Consider the following 16813-nt stretch of genomic DNA (forward strand, 5'->3'; position numbering starts at 1 on the left):
GCACAAAACAAAAAAAAACTAAGCCGTTTATTTACTTTGCCTTAGTCTCCAAGCACAGAACTAGGTGCATGTAATTACCAGCTTTTCTACAGCACTCAGCATTATAACGGACAAAAATGTACCACAGTGTATTCACAATCACTAATGTATTTTCTGTTACTACTGTACATAGTCCAGTTTTCAATTTGCCTTGTGAAGCTTGCTATTTTAAACCTATATTCAAACCCTCCCTCCCAAAAAGGATCATCAGGTTTGAGGTGCAATGGCTAATGTTAAATTAAGAAAATGGTCAAATGAGATGAATTAGGAAACCTTATGTGTATCTTAAAGCATGAAATGTCTTTTTTTTCATTCTTATCATTTTTGTAAGCAATATATTTATTGCTATAATTTATTGTTTATAATAGATCACTGGCAGGCCCTTTGGAGACATTCAACGTCTATAAATGTAAAATGCTTCAGTAAAGCTAAAAATTCTACTTCTCTTGTCAAACCATTCTCTGTCAAGGACCCCAAGAGATAATAAGGCTAGAGGATGAAAAACCCCTTTTTACTGCTGCCCAGTCATCTGTGTCGGACAGTGAAAGGGTTGAGGATGTTTCTGTCCATGGCCACATGTAGGGGAAATCTATTTGCTTAAAGGCAACAGACATTCTACACATGTTTTACAACAGACAGTTTTGCAACTCAGTTTAAATAGTTAAGTGGCACTAAACATCCCATGTCAATAAACATGGTTATTGACGTAATGAAAGATACTTTGTTGATCTGACAGGAAATGTGATCTGTTGAATTAAATCCCCATCAAGTCAATTTGCAGTATTCAATGCCATTTAAAGCAATTGGCCATACAGTTACGTTCACTGGCTCATCGAACCCTCTGGGCATTTACTGTGTGTTGTGGAACATCCACAATACACCTGCCTGTAAAAACCCTGGAGTGAGATGCTCGATTAGTGCTGATAATTTTGTAAAGCCGGATCTTAATTTGGATCTGTTGCCCTAGACGTGCTACATTCTGTGCTATCAGAAAATAACATTAGAACCCATATACAAGCCTGTATTCTGTTTCTCTTAATAGACGATCACTCAACAAACACTAGACTCAGCTGTGCACTACGAACTATGATATACTCAGTAATAAAGAGCCTAAATGTACATAAATTATTTAGTTTCAATTAGACATTTTGCATTCAGTTAAAAATCAAAACACTGTTAGTAAATATTGGCTAAGCAAATAAGCTACATTCGAAACAAAATTTCATTACATGATTATTTTATTGTGTTTTTATGTTAATTTGTTGTTAATTTATAGTTTATAAATGTTAATTAACACAGTCTGCATCTTTATTACTTTATTGTGCTGAATATTACATTGTGATATTACAATATATTAAATATTACAATGAAACAATGTGTTTGGTTCTAAGGATAACAAAACAGCATAATTAAATCTACCAGCAATAGAAAACTAACAGAAATGCTTTTAAATTCTCACCGTGGGTACATAGTGTTGTTTAATAACTCTGCTTGATTTTTTCTACCTGCGCAGCATTTAAATTGAGTGTCAGGTCGTGAACCAAAGAGCTGTAGATGGTAATGAAATATGATTGGTCTTCTGCAATATAAATTATGGCGAGCGGGCCAATGTGCAGTCGCGCGTCGCCAAGGAAACGACGCAATCAAGCCGCCGCACCTGCCGATAGTAGTCCAATCAAGCTCACCCCATATAAGCGGCAGAGGAAAGGGTGAGCTTGCACTCCGAGTCTATTAATGACTAGCCCCCTGCTCTGTCTCCTTCATTTCAGATCAGCGGCCAACGATCGGCAGACACCAGGAAGCACTCTCGCACACCCCGGGATCACTCATGACAGGAAGCACGTCGGACACCAAGCTAATTCCCCTACAGCTCTTACCTCACCGCGCACAGCTTCTGTTTGTCAATAAATCACCCTCCGGGAATAAAACCGTGACCAACTGTAGAATTCGGGCATAATCCAGACACAGTGGTTAATCCCTGTTTTGCCATCTCGTTCGCAGGGACCCACTCTCTCGCTGCGTGACCGCCCACCAGCACATAACCAAGTCTACCTCCAGACGTCCAAGGTCATCGCGGCCCGGGAAGCCTGGAACAAGGTTCCTGGCTCCTTTCCTGACCGGCGAGGCACAACATGCCTATTTCTCTCTCCAACTACCGCATACCAAGGACTATGAGAGGCTGAAGGCGGAGATCCTCGCACGGGTGGGGTTGTCGCCGGTGGCAGCAGCCCAACAGTTCAACCAGTGGTCGTATGACGAGCTCCGCCCCGTCCGAGCCCAAGCAGCCCAGCTGACATGGACCGCACACCTCTGGCTGCTGACGGACGAACCGACAGCCTCCCAGGTAGAAGAGTGGTCATCGACACCTAGTGACCCACGCTAAATAATAATATGAATCAGGTCCCAGCCACAGAAACAAAACAGACTTTCAAAGTTAGCATACAAAAATACTCTTTATTAATGGGCCAGCAAGCGCTAACTAGAAATACTGTTACGTAGGGGAAAGAGTTCACTAAAATGAAATCTCGAAAGCCGTTTAGAAAATGGTTAAGGTTTGGTGGCTTCTCGGCAGTTCGCCCAGCTGTCCTCCCTCTAGGAAGTCGAGCGGACAAGTTTGGAGGGTCACGGCAGTCGTCAGACCCACAAGAGAAAGTTACGGTACTCTAGGCAGCAAACAGCAAGCGTTGAGGGAAACTAGAAGATAGCCACAGTCTTCAGGACAGCACCAACCACTGGAACCACAGGATAGGTATTTCTGAGGCTAAAAGCAAGCGACCACAATGAACACAGACACCACAGATAGAAAATGGAAACACATTCACACTGTGTGATAGTAAGTTATAGTTATGGCCCTTTAGGGAACATTAGAGAGTGTTGAGAAAATTCAGCTGCAATACACCAGTGGTCAAACGGAGATGCCTGGGAACCTGGGCTTCATTTGCAGAGCAGGGGAGTACATTGAACACAATGTCAGCAGATCCAACAGCCACCAGGCAAGACTTATCTCCTTCAAAACCGCATGGCCAGCTGTTAGACAATTAGTCACTAATTGCGATCATCAGCAGCAATGCAGAGGCAATAATAAAGTTACTCAATTGCAGAAAGTATCGTCCTAATATGGGCAGAAATATATTAATGCAGTAAACAGACATGACACTGCACACAATAAGGCCCTAATGTCTCTAATTAAAAACGAAAAAATACTAAGTCAACCTGTGACACTTGATGCAAGCTCTGCCTCGTCGATCCAGGTTCCCAGTAACCTTGCGGAAACCTACGTCCCTCCGAACGCTCGTGGAAGCCGTGGAGCTTGCGGATGCGGCTTTCGCCCGGGATGGAGGAGAGAGGGACAGAGGGTAAACCATGCATGGCAACAGCAGGAGGGTACCTCTCGACCAGTCGACAGACCCCTGGCGACCAGCCCCCAGGATGAACCCCTGCTTCCGGAGTCCACCTCTACGGCGCTGCAACCTAGCCCCCGGAAGGATCCCTGCCCACAACGCCAGAACCCCAGCCAGTCCTGATGGCAAACGAGAGAGAACTGGGGGGTGAGTCGAGTGTGCCTGCCCCTAACCCTCTGGGTGATCTCTTCCAGAGGATCACGGAAGGAGGGTCCTTCGGTCAAGAGCAATGGGAAGATGACCGACTGCGTAACTGCTGGAGCCAGGTGCGGTTCATCGACGACAGAGTTCAATACCCGGAGCCTCACCCCCTCCCATACTTTATAGTCAAGAAGGGTCTGTTGTACGGCATCGCCCAGCGGCAGGGGGAGCAGAAATCTCTGCTGGTGATGCCGAAGGGGAAGACGGGGACCATCCTGGAATTGACGCACATGCATCCAAAGGCCGGACACTAGGGAGCCACCAAGACGGCCCGGCGGATCAGGGACCGGTTGCACTGGCCTGGAGGCAGACGTCAAGAGATTTTGCCAAAGCTGCCCCACAAGCCAAAGTACTTCACGTCAGCGTCCTCCACTCAGCCCGCTTATTCCATAACCCTACCCTTATACCCTTCTCCCGCATTGACCTGGATTTGTTAGGGATGCTGCCGAGGTCTGCCCGGGACCACGAACATATCATGGTGATCGTGGACTACGCCACCCAGTATCCGGAAGTCCTGCCCCTCAAAAAAGCCAAGGAGATGTTCCTGCTCTTCAGTAGGGTGGGAATTCCATCTGAAATCCTGACGGACCAGGGCACCCCCTTCATGTCCCAGATGATGGCCGACCTCTGCCGCCTCCTCCAGGTAAAACACCTCTGAACCTCGGTGTACCATTCCAAGACCGATGGCGTAGTGGAGAGGTTTAATCAGACCCTGAAGTTGATGCTGCGTCGGGGGGTGGTAGAGGATGGGCAAACATGCTGTTTGGCATGAGAGAAGTACCCCAGACGTCTACAGGGTTCACCCTATTCGAGCTCCTGTGCGGTCGGCAACCCCGGGGGCTGTTGGACGTCGCCCGGGATGCCTGGGAGCAGCAGCCAGCCCCACATCGAAGCGTCATGGAACACATACAACAGATGAGGGAGCGCATCGACAGGGTGATGCCACTCAAAAAGCGTCGGCCGGGGCATCATTCAACCCCAACACCAGAAAATAGAGGCCATCCAGAAGACCCCTCGGCCGACCACCAAGACCCAGGTACGGGCCTTCCTCGGATTAGCTGGGTACTACTGATATTTCATGCCTGCTTTCTCTTCTCTAGTCAGCCCCTGAGCGACCTGACCAAAAAGGAGCAGCTGGAGAAGATACAGGCATTTCGGGCACTGAAGCAGGCGCTGTCAGCCACACCTGTGCTTCATGCCCCAGACTTTGGCTGTCCCTTCACCCTCCAGACAGTCACTTTCTAACGCTGGGCTGGGAGCAGTCCTTTCACAGTTCAATGACGTAGAGGAGCCCCCAGTAGTTTACATCAGTCGGAAGCTCACCTCCGCGGAGACCTCATATATGCCACTTTGGAGAAGGAAGCCCTCCCCTTAAAGTCAGCAGTCCTGGAGCTCCTCTATTACCTGCTGGGAAGGAGCTTAACTCTTGTAACAGATTACGCCCCCTTGACCTGGATGGCCAAGGCAAAGGACACGAACGCCAGGGTAACAAGGTGGTTTCTGGCGCTCCAGGACTTAAACTTTACAGTCGGGCGGGGCCTCCCATGGCAACGCCGATGGACTGTCTAGGTTGTCTAGGATGTGATCAGGTTGGGCAGCGCGGTCAGGGACACAAATGCCCCCCTCAAAGTACCCTAGTCCCCAACAGGTCAAGGCGCCATACCAGGTCGACGCTTGGGGGGGGCCAGCGGGCCAATGTGCAGTCAGCGTCGCCAAGGAAACAGCGCAATCAAGCCGCCGCACCTACCGATCGTTGGCACTGGAGTTAATCAAGCTCACCCCATATAAGCAATGACTAACACCCTGCTCTGTTTCCTTCATTTCATAGACCAGCGGCCAACGATCGGCAGACACCAGGAAGCACTCCCCCGGATCACTCACGACTGGAAGCACGACTGGAAGCCAGACACAGAGTTAATACCCCGACGGCTCTCACCTCACCGCGCAGAGCTTCTGTTTGTCCATAAATTACCCTCCGTGGATAAAACTGTTACCAACTGTGTCTGTTCTGCCTTTCTGCCTGCGACAAAATGCATTGCCTGTTATGTCACAGACTATATTAAAAACACCTGGTGAGGGAAACTTTCTCTCCACTCTTTTGACGTACTGATGCTCCAGTCATTTGGCAAAGCTTGGGGCTATTAGCACGATCAGATGTGTTAATGTTTCACTTCATGGAGCACAGCATGCATTTTCCTCAGTAACTAATTTCTAAATCCTGTCATATAAGTGCTAATTTCTTTCAGGTTTTTATGAAACCTTTTAATTCGATTCTGTACCACTAAAGGTCGTAATTGTATTTAGGTCTGCAGACTATGACAAAAAGGTTGTGAGCACCATTTTTGCTGGCGTGGCAAACAATCTAAACTACTTTTGATCATGTGGTGCAATTTAAGAGAAACACCAAAGGCCATGCGTGACAAAAGCAAAGTGTACCAAACTGGCTTCATGTTGCAAACTGGCTATGGAAATGCTGTTTCACAAATACGGAATGAAAAAAATTAAACAAACATAGCACATAAAAAACTTACTCAGTAGTCAAATAATGCTGGTACGGAATTTAAAATCCAGCTCTTAGAACATATGGTCCAGTCTTCCAAAAAAAAAATACTCACATACACATCCCAACCACCAATTCATAAAAAGATCTGAAACAAAAGAAAATGATGAATTAACATGAAGCAGTATAAGAAGATTTGGATAGGACTGAAACAATTCTGTGTATTTCCTGTAGTAAGATTTTGAATGAGAAATCAAATTAGTTAGTTAAGCTTTAACCATTTAAAAGTTTTGACAAATGGATCGTTTTAAATATGAAAAATAACTAAAGTATACATTTTCATTAAGCCTTCATGTACATTATAAAACCAAAGCAAAAACACCTTCCCTAATATTAACACAACGGTTAAAGGACTAGTGTATGCTTACTTTACTAATATTTTCATATAAAATAGTATGAAGCAAAATGCATAGACGTGTAAACATTTAGAGCAAGTGAGCAGTAGATGGCGCTGTGAGGCCAAATCTAAGTAAATCTTTTTATTGGATGGCCTTTTTCCATTTTCCATTTTTTTCATTTTCTAATATTGGAGCCGGTGTGTCTGGAGAATGTCATGCTTGTACAACACACCTTGGTAATAATGGCTTTTTCAGTGGCGGTGCTAGGGGGGGCTTGCTGGGGTTATTGCCCTGTCAGAAAACTGCTTAGACTCAGCAAAGCACCCCTAGGGATTTCCTAATATATTTGACGGAGTGTCTATTTACATTGATTTCAATAGCCTGTCATGTAGGCAGAGGCTAGCCACCAGTTTCTGATTGGAATAGAGAAGATGTAAGAATGAACTGCCTGCTCCCTACTTTTTTCCCCATCACATTTCAGATCAGAAAGACATTTATTCTTAATCAAATGAAAAAACTAAGTGGTGTTTAATAATGAAATTGTAGGGTAAGGTGTGAACAACTGGCAATGTAACTAAACAGACATGACGGGCAAATTGTCCCTCCTACCAATGATGGATACTGCCACTGAAATTTTATATAAATATTTTATTTCTTTAAAAAATATTACTTATTTATTTGAATATAATTGCAAACAAGCTGATAACATCCAAAATCAATAAAACTGATTCTTATGCCTGACATGGCAAATCAATGTTGTGTTGTTTTTGTACGTGGAGCACAGGTGCTATCTGAGTTTACATTATATTCTGTAACAGAAACTTTTGAAGACAAAACCATATGCTACCGACTGTATGCTACAGTACGTTCTGTATGTTCATTGCTGTTTTCTGCTTTATTTGCATTTTCAGTTTTTTTAAGTTTAGGTCATAAATACGTTTTTTTCCTAGGCTACTTACTTTACACATTGCATAATGTTTTCGACAAAAATGCACAGCATATAATGTAAGCGTGTTCTTAAAGTGTGCATTTATGAAAATATTAAGGCATACATGCTTGCTGGACAAGGGCGGCATCAAATAAATAGACACAGTTGTAATTGTTGTATCTTATTAAACTCCGGTTTCACGAGTTCATTGAGCAGATAACAGTGATGTTGATAGGGATAATAAAGATAGAGCTGGTTATGAAGGTTATGCGTATTTGGCGTGCTGTCCGGGAAGCGGGCTCCGAGCTCGCCAGATCTATCCGAACCCAAAACACTACACCTTGGTCAGGGTGAGTGCGCCGAGCTCGGAACCGGTTTGAGCCCAGAGCACACCCCCATAATGCAAGAAGTGGGACAGCCACCGGAGTACGCATACCCCCCAAATGATGGTGATGGAGAGGACAGAAAAAGTGGGAAAGGGAATGTTGAACGCCTAGTGAAACGACTTGAAGCTTTTCATGCAGTGAGATAAGATTGAAGGGTCCTAAGGGAGACTGCTTGGATGAAGGAGTTTCGAGTTTCTGAGGATCGGCATTAAAGCGGGGGAGTGGGAGCGGTCTTTGTTAATACGAGGAAGTGGATTTGGGAGGTGAAGCTGGGCATGGGGGAAGAGAGGGAGTGATTAGGGGACAGTCGATTGTGGAATGCGCTACTGAGTGACATACCGCGCAAGAAATATTGCGGACGCCGAGGAAAACCTTGTTATGCAGCTGGTTCCACTGAGCCACACGAATGGCACATTTGGCGGAGAACGTTTGTGGTATGTATAGAAATGCATGCCTCCATAGGAGAGAGAGAGCGAGCTCTGCCGCTATGGCGAGGTAATCCCCCAGCTTGCATCTCCTATGAGGGAACGCAGTGCAGATCACATCAATGTAGCGGGAAAAAGCGATGGTAAAATCGGAGAAACTGTGCGGGTGTGATTGGGTGAGTGATTTTTAAACGTGAGTGATAGATCGCCGTAAGTGATCTGCCGCTCGGTTGATGGGGTGATAGAGTTGAGAGGAGAAAATAAAGGTCTGTGTCCACACCTATCAAGATCTGGGATCTGACGTTCCCCGAAATTGGAGGCGGTTCCATGGCTGGTGCGTTAATCACCACTGGCATTGCTGTCGCCGTGGCCAATGAGAAGTTCGATCTGTTCTGCGGAGGACAGAAAAGTGAGGGGAAGGCAGCCGCCTGAGCGGCTAGCGGAGTCATACTCCTGCTAGCAGTGGCTTCTGAGGTAGCTGGGAAATGGCCAAGAACCAGCGCCTGCATCGCTAGCTGAGGCAGCCTCGCGCAAGTGGTTGACAGAGGCACTGTGGGCCAGGACCCGGGGCGGGCAAGGGGTGGGAAAGCACCGGAGCGCCAGGTGCTGGGGAGCTAATGTTTCATGAGCAGCCTGCAGTGTTAACTGCTGGCGGGGTGTTGGCAGGAGGCCGAAGCTGGCATACGGCGAGAGGGACCAGTGGGTTCATGGAGTCCGGGCAATCTGTGGCGGTACCTGCAATCGCGGAAGTCCAGCTGTGCCGGCTTGCTTGCGAATGGCCACAACGAACCGCGGAGGTGGATTGCCCAGGCCGGAAATAAGGAGAACCATGAGCCGTGCCCGGCTTGGCGGTGGTCTTTTGTGTAGCGCACTGCGGTGAGGCGTTATCCACCAGGGAAGAGGCGTAGAGGCCGAAAAGCTCCACCTTGGTCATCTGCCTGTAAAACTGGACGTCCGCGTTGGACAGAGTGAGTCGTAGGCCATGGACAGTCCCTTTCTGGATGGCGGGGATCGTATTGTGAGTGGAGGTGTAAGAAGAAGCTGGATAATGTGGTAGACGTCTCTTTGGTGTAGAGCGGCGGAGCTGGCGGCCCGTGATGAAGCCGGGGAATCGATTCGTGATTCCGATCCTGAGCTGCAATGATGAGACGTTGCTCGGCGGCGCTGAAAGATTGTGGTAGGAGGATAATTCGTTGATGACGGGGGTCTCGGACATAGCATCGAACTCAGGTTGATGCTTAATCTTTAGAGATAGAGCAGGTAAGATGGTTTCCCTATTTGTAAGAGGGATCGCTATGGCTGATTGTGTATGTGCGGTGATTGCTAATGTAGACCAGCCGGCTGATTATATGCTCCGGCTCCTCCCGAACTTTGTTGATTAAACATAATTTAATAGCTGTGAAAATCAGATTAAAGCAACACTTCCCTTCCATTTACAACAAGTCACAAATAGATGAAACAACGTCAATATTTTAATAGCCTAATGCAGCAGACGGTTTATCATAGCGGACTTACAAACGCAACACCTCATTGACACAGCAGCTAATACGAGAAACATTTTTATTTATTTTGTTTCTTTCAAGTTTTATTAAACGGGGAACAAGTACAAAAATAGGCTAATATTAAAAGATCTGCGTGTAGAAGCTTGCTCACTGAGAGATAAGGCTTTACCTGCCTGCTTTTGCGGCGTCAGAACAAATTGTGACTGTTGCCGACGAAAACAGCACACATTGTGAATGATGTGTTCGGAAGCAAGACAAGATAACATATATTATTGCCATGAGTGTGACAGAATCCTGCTTAACCATGTGGGAATGACATCCGTCCCGTGCGCAGGATCGTGGAATAGTCAGACGTCTTCTTAAAGGTACAATGGCAAAAAATTCACATGACGCACGACTAGTCGACATCAAGCTTTAAATGTCATGCCAGAGCATTAATGTTGAATAGTCTGTGCAACCCCTACGATACACGTGGATTTATATTTAAGATGATGGAACCAGCGAATGCAGAAACTTTGTTTGGAAACCATGTGGCACTCATCCGCAGGCACAGGATGGGCGGGATGTGTGTACCGACCCGATCACAGAATTTACAGACTTTGGATGTAGCCGCTATGAGGTTGCTCAGGTAGCAGCGGGAGTAGAATTCGTCTAGTTAAGAGTTGTTATACCACTGAAATAATTTTAGAGACATTATTTTAAGGTCGAAAAACTACAAAGTGTTGCTTAAATAGCATTCGTTTTGACTACATAGCAGATTTTACTCTGATCATACATTTTCCATATAACATAGTAAATAGAAACCAAATTCATGAATAAAATTACCAGTGTCCAGGTTATCAGAAGACCAATATACAACATCGCTACAACGTTCTCCAGGGGATTAATTCACAACATTATTTGAAGACGTGGCTATGACGTTTCTGGAACGTTAACAAAAACATTTATCATTAAAAAAAATATTCTCAGGATATGAATTCTTACTAGTAAAAATTATAACTGAATTCCAACTAGTAAAAACGTACTTCTTGCCATTTGTAATTGCATTTTTACTAGTTAAATATCACAATAGACTGACATTCAAATTCTATTTCAGATATCAATAGAGAATTTCTTACAAATCAAAAATCTTATTTCTGATATCAGAAATGCAATTCTTACTAGTAAAAGACATAATTTTTTATAACGATTAAAAGCTAATTCGGCTTGCCATAAAAACTAAGACATGCGACATTGCGTCCTGCAATTTTGTAGGCTATACTCGCTCTTGCCATGCTACAGTACTGCAGTACACTAGGCTACAACAACGTGTATATTGCAATATGTTTTGCATGAGAAACTTTGAACGTTTCTGTTTCCCATAAATACAAATTGAGTGGATGTGTATTTCGAGTGTAACAGCTTATATAAAATATACAGTATCAAACTGATGCTAAAAGTTAAATAATCAACAATTATACTGACAGTCATTTTGACATTCAAATAAAGAATAATTAATATAAGAATACTAAGTAACATACAAGGGATTTCATAATAAAAAGATGAAATAACTAAACTATAGGCCTACTAAAACACATAAATACGAAAATATGGACAGTATCTGTTACGCTTGCTGATTACTAACAAATTACAATGTAGCATAAACGACAGCTACATCCTTTCAACAGAAGTCTCTGCATCTTTGTAGCACTATGTATTTATAGTTTGGGATATCGCACTAAACATGAACAGCTTTGAACAAGCTTGGGGTCGTCTGTTATAAATGCCAAATGTTCGCGGGAATCTGTCAAACGTCGGTATTTTTCTGGCAGGTGGCACAGACCACGTTGAGGAAGACAAGTTGTTTTACCCGCTTACTTTTCAATGTCAGCCAGCTGTTACGGCACGAATATAACTGCAGTGAAAGCTCCTTCTCTAGTTTAATAACACGACAAACAAACCTGCAAACACGTATAACCACTGTCACGGCACAGTCCTTAGTTTTGAAAGATGGGAAAATTGTGCTAACAAAGAAATAAAATCACATCATCTGAATCAAACCAACAATCCTGTCTATAATGCTTGTCTTTAAATGTAAAATAATTAAAATTGTTACTAAAAGAGTCATTCGTTTGAGTGTTACCTTTTCTCGTAGAAGGATCCGTTGTGCGCTGCTTTGATGTGGACCTCCGATGCTCGCGAAGTTTACACTCGCACTCGCAAACCCAACAACACTACACCAGCAGCTACTGGCATTTACCGTAAACTATGCAATAGAGTTAATATCTGACAGTAAAGAGAAACTACCGTAATGATTGTAGATGAATACATATACGATGACCTTCTGAACAGGTCCTGAAGTTGTTTAAATGAATGTTTTGTTTATTACGATATTGTTTCTATACTGATATGCATACTATTATACTGTTTTTGGAAATATTTATATGAAACAAAAGCTTATGAAGATTTACACTGTTAATCGATGGACATTGCTTAAGTCCTCTGGATATTCATATTAACCTTGCATATTCAATTAAAATCAGTGTCTTATCTGGATGCCGAAAAGATCATAATTCCCGTTTGGGATGCTTACATTCCCAGAAAACTCCTGTTACAGCAGGTAATGTATTAAACATTACTCATTAAACATATTCTGCTCCTTCAAGTTTTATATGATGAACATGACCATTTATAATGGATTGTACTTAATAATTATTATAACCTGCAAGTTGAAGGATGCACTGTTACTCCAACAAATACAGTAAAACATCTAGGCGTTATATTAGACAGCAACCTGTCATTTCGAAATCACATATCAAATGTTACAAAAAAAAAGACTTTTTCCACTTAAGAAATGTTGCCAAACTACGAAATATTCTATGTGTTGCTTAAGCAGAGAAGCTTATGCTTACCTAGATAACAGAGCATCTATCACACTACAACCCATCACGCTCTCTAAGATCTCAAAACTCAGGACTTTTGATAACACCTAGAATAACTAAACCCACCAAAGGGGGTCGAGCATTCTCATGTAGCACCTTAACTCTGCAATAGCCTTCCCGACACTATCTAGATTTAAATTGGGTGAGTGTCTGATCCTCAAATAAAGACACATCTTTTCAGCCGAGCATTCGCTTAATGCATAATATACTAAATAAACCACCGGGAAACTGCATTTATTAGATATTATTTACTAGAATAATTTAACTTGTTATATAAACACGTTGTACTGTGTTGTACCTTTTTTGTGTTTTTCGGTTTCCTATTTTCCCCTGTAAAGCTGCTTTGGAACAATGCACATTGTGAAAAGCGCTATATAAATTAAATTGAATTATTCTGTTTTCCATGTCAATTGATCAACCATCTGAAGATCCTGCATTCTCTCTGGAAAGGGAATTCTGAATGAAACTCATGAATTATGACTTAAATCTGCTTAATTTGTTCAATGATTGATCTGACACAAAATAACAATATGAATGAAATACCACCGAAAGTAATATGGTCGATTATATTTTTATGCAAACTTATATTGTGATGCATGACCTTCAGGGTGGTGACTCCCTAAAGAGGAAAGTGCTCAGACACTCCACTTTTTTAATGCTTCCCATGACTCTTCTAATGGTTCATAATGATGGCCTGAGATGTAAAAGTCATCAGAAGGGAAGAAACATCCTGCCACAGAAGAGGAAAGTGAACCACGTTTAATAAAAGCAGACAGCTAAATTTCAAAGCTATGAGCGAATTAACAAGAAGAAAGAGAACAAAGAAGAAATGGCAAGAGGAAAAGAGATTACAAACTTCTTAAACTTCTTCGATTACTTCAAACCTTGGAAAAAATATTTCTACAAAACATTACATTACAAAACATTTTTGTCTTTTAGGTATTTGGAGTGCTTGGAATTTCATCCACTGGTTAAAAAATTCAATACTGGACTCAGATTATTGGTGATTATTTTTGATATTTGGTTAAAATACTGTAATTACAATGTTAACTGCCCTCTCCCCCACACACACAAATAGCTCCCAGACAGGCTCCCCACATATCACAAAATGAGAAATTAATTAGTTAACCCTTCGATTTATTAGTGACCTTTTAACAAATTGGTTATAAAATTGGATCTAAACACAACAACAGGCTGAGTAGATACAGTTTGCTTAAAATTACACTCAAACAATGACACATTGTATTGAACATGCCAAGAAAACCGGAAAGTAAATCTCAGCATTGATTTGCTGTTTTAAGAAACTTGACACATAAACACATTTTATTTATGAGTTAGCTTAGTTTAAGTTTTTCTGTATTTGTGGACAAATTTAATGAGTTCAGTTTAAGGCATTTAAGTGCAATGGTGATAAGAAACCAAAGACATCACCATGGCAACGTAAACTCTTGCTGTGCAGTTTTGGCCAGATGGGATGACAAGGGTCTGTCTCCTCAGGGAGCATCACCATCAATAGGAGCCACAACATACGGACAACAAACAAGTAAATGCTGTAACATTTGATTTGTTTATTTGTTGTCATTATAGACCTCATCAAAACAAGATTCTTAAGTCATTTTGTTACATCAGTGAAGTAATTCGCTTCACAGAACATAATCATAACACTTTTAGCACTGTGTTTTATTGCCCCATCAGAGATATTTGTGCACCACTGAGTATTTTACAGTGTGTGATAAGCACATGTTCAACACATGTCCATGCCAGAATATTATAATCTTTCTTTCTTCGGGGGAAAATACATGATTTAATGGTATGTTTTAACCCAAGCTACGGCCATAATGCATGGTGAAATATCGGTTCGCAATCAAATATAAGCCCGTGAAACAACCGATTCAAGCAGACATACAAACAGTTAAATTGAATTGTGTAATGCTGGGAATACAATGTATATTAGTGTGACTGTTTGAATTTGTGTTATCGGCTGTTATGGTAAACGAACAAAGGTAAGGCAAATATCCTTGTTGAATTTCTTACTCTGAGAGAAAGTGAGGAAAAACTGTCAACCTCGTGTTACAATCCAGAGAGAAATATCTATGCAGAGAAAAACTATTCCTTGTACAGTGTGCTGACACATTGTACACAGAGAAAAAGCAAACTAATTAAATGTTGGGGAAAAAATGCAAAAGGCATTGTTGCGCAAATGTACTGTTCCAAACAGCATATGCATATGAACACTTACTTAATTACTTAATTCATTTATTTGTGTTTTGTTTAGTGTGAAAATTAAAAATTCTGCTAAACCCTAACAATTACACTGAGAATATCCATGTTTATGACAAACATGTTCAACAAAATAGCTCCACCAAGTGGATGTGACTGATGTTATTTTGACAAAGCATGCACAAAATGACTATGTAATCTAAGTATCAACTTATATAACTCCAAAGTAATTCTCACAAATGGTGTTTATATTCTTTAAAATAGATGTTAAATAAAGAGAATGTCTTGGACAAAGATAAATAGTACAATTTAACATTTCTGATTTTTAAATATATAAACACAGAAGATACTTTAATACATTTAAAATCAGCAACATGGGCCATTACTTACATTTTATGACGTTGAGTAGTAAAAATTATATGATTCAATAAATACAGTAATATTGTCGCTATAACTTTAATTGTAAATGAAAGACTTTAATCATTCCATTCATTTTCACCTAAATTAAATAATTCAAACATTTAATCCAATAATTTATCCCCTACAGTAATATTTTACTTTGATTGAAGTTGAACTGTTTACAATAACTAGACTGACGTATTTCCTGTTTTTGACCTGAGAGGGCCAAAAACAGGAAATAAATCATGAAAGTAGTCAAGTGCAAAGACTGCAAGTTGGGGTATTTGGCTGCAGCCTTTAGTGTGCGTTAAGGGTTTTTAGTATTATTTTTTTATTGCAGTTGAAAGAATAACAATGGATATGAAGTAACAGGAGGCAAACGGACTTGTATACAAAAATGAACTTAGATAAGATACACAAATTTACAAGATATATCAAAAACAAATAAAAAATACAAAACAACAACAACAACAAAATAATAATAATACAATTATAATAAAAAGAAAAGAAAGGTTATCTTAAAGATATCTTACAATAGACTAAATTATGTTAAAAGTTTTTGAAGCCTTTGAGTTCCATGGATTTGACATATTCTTAAAGGAAGTAAAAAGGGACCTTTCATCAGATGAAAACATTCTAAAGTAAGGTTTGCAATGGATGGCTCTGGCTTTATGTAGGTGAAATATACCCAGAAGACAAAGCAATAAAACAATATGTTCCAGATTAATGTCCTTGGTATGAAAATCTGACACAAAAATAATATATTCTGTTATTTCTATAATTTGGTTACAGCAAGAAAAAATGAACATAACTTTTGAACAAAAAGATTTGGAGAATGGTCAGTGATAAAACAGATGTAGAATAGATTCTTCATCAGAATTACAAAATGAACACATTGAGAATATATTCTGAGAACATCTGCTCTTTGGCGTTTTTAAGACATTGGACAGACTTGCGCTCTTACTTCCTGTCCCATGCAAGAGCTCTCAAGTGCCCATGACCTCAAGTGGACGCAGCCATATCTGAGCTCGACACAAAAGCGGAAATACGTCGCCTCCACTCGAAGCCCGAGCGGATATACGCCACCTAATTCTGACCTCAACCCGGAAGTAATTTTTAATGGCAATAAATACTTGTAATGTTTTAATGCTACAAAATTATTGTTTAAATGTTATTAAATACATTTATTGTTACTTAATCCAGACATTGCTTTCAGGTTTGTATTTAAAAAGTAAACATTATAATAGTTTGCAGTGAACAATAAATTAAACATCAAATAAATAAATTTTTATGAAAAAGAAAAATGGGAACACAAATAATTTAGGAATTTAACAAAATAACATACAAAACAACCAAAGTTAAATATTGAATACTTTCCACAAATTAGTTTTTAATTGATTTAGATTTTAAGTAACAGGGGGCAAACGGACATCATCACATGAAGTTAGATAAGATACACAAATTTACGATATATCTAAGATAAATAAAAATAC

At 41.2% G+C, this 16813-nt stretch overlaps 1 protein-coding gene across 3 annotated transcripts in view; it reads right to left on the reverse strand.

Annotated features, from left to right (window-relative positions):
- tp53i11a (tumor protein p53 inducible protein 11a) overlaps positions 1-12000 on the reverse strand; it is a 42779-nt gene extending 30779 nt beyond the window's left edge. Inside the window, exons 1-2 of one of the 3 annotated variants that reach the window (XM_079451781.1) lie at positions 11903-12000; positions 6173-6289 (exon numbers count right to left, since the gene is read on the reverse strand). Coding sequence is in view for 1 of the 3 variants with exons in the window: in XM_079451780.1 (XP_079307906.1) it covers positions 6257-6264 (8 nt within the window). In the remaining 2 variants the exon portion in view is untranslated. The remainder of the gene's footprint in view (positions 1-6172; positions 6290-11902) is intronic. The other 2 variants (XM_079451780.1, XM_079451782.1) reach the window with 2 other exon arrangements.
- Positions 12001-16813: the final 4813 nt, after the last annotated feature.

This window comes from Barbatula barbatula (genome assembly GCF_947034865.1).
Source record: "Barbatula barbatula genome assembly, chromosome: 1".
In the NCBI taxonomy this organism is placed as follows: Eukaryota; Metazoa; Chordata; class Actinopteri; order Cypriniformes; family Nemacheilidae; genus Barbatula; species Barbatula barbatula.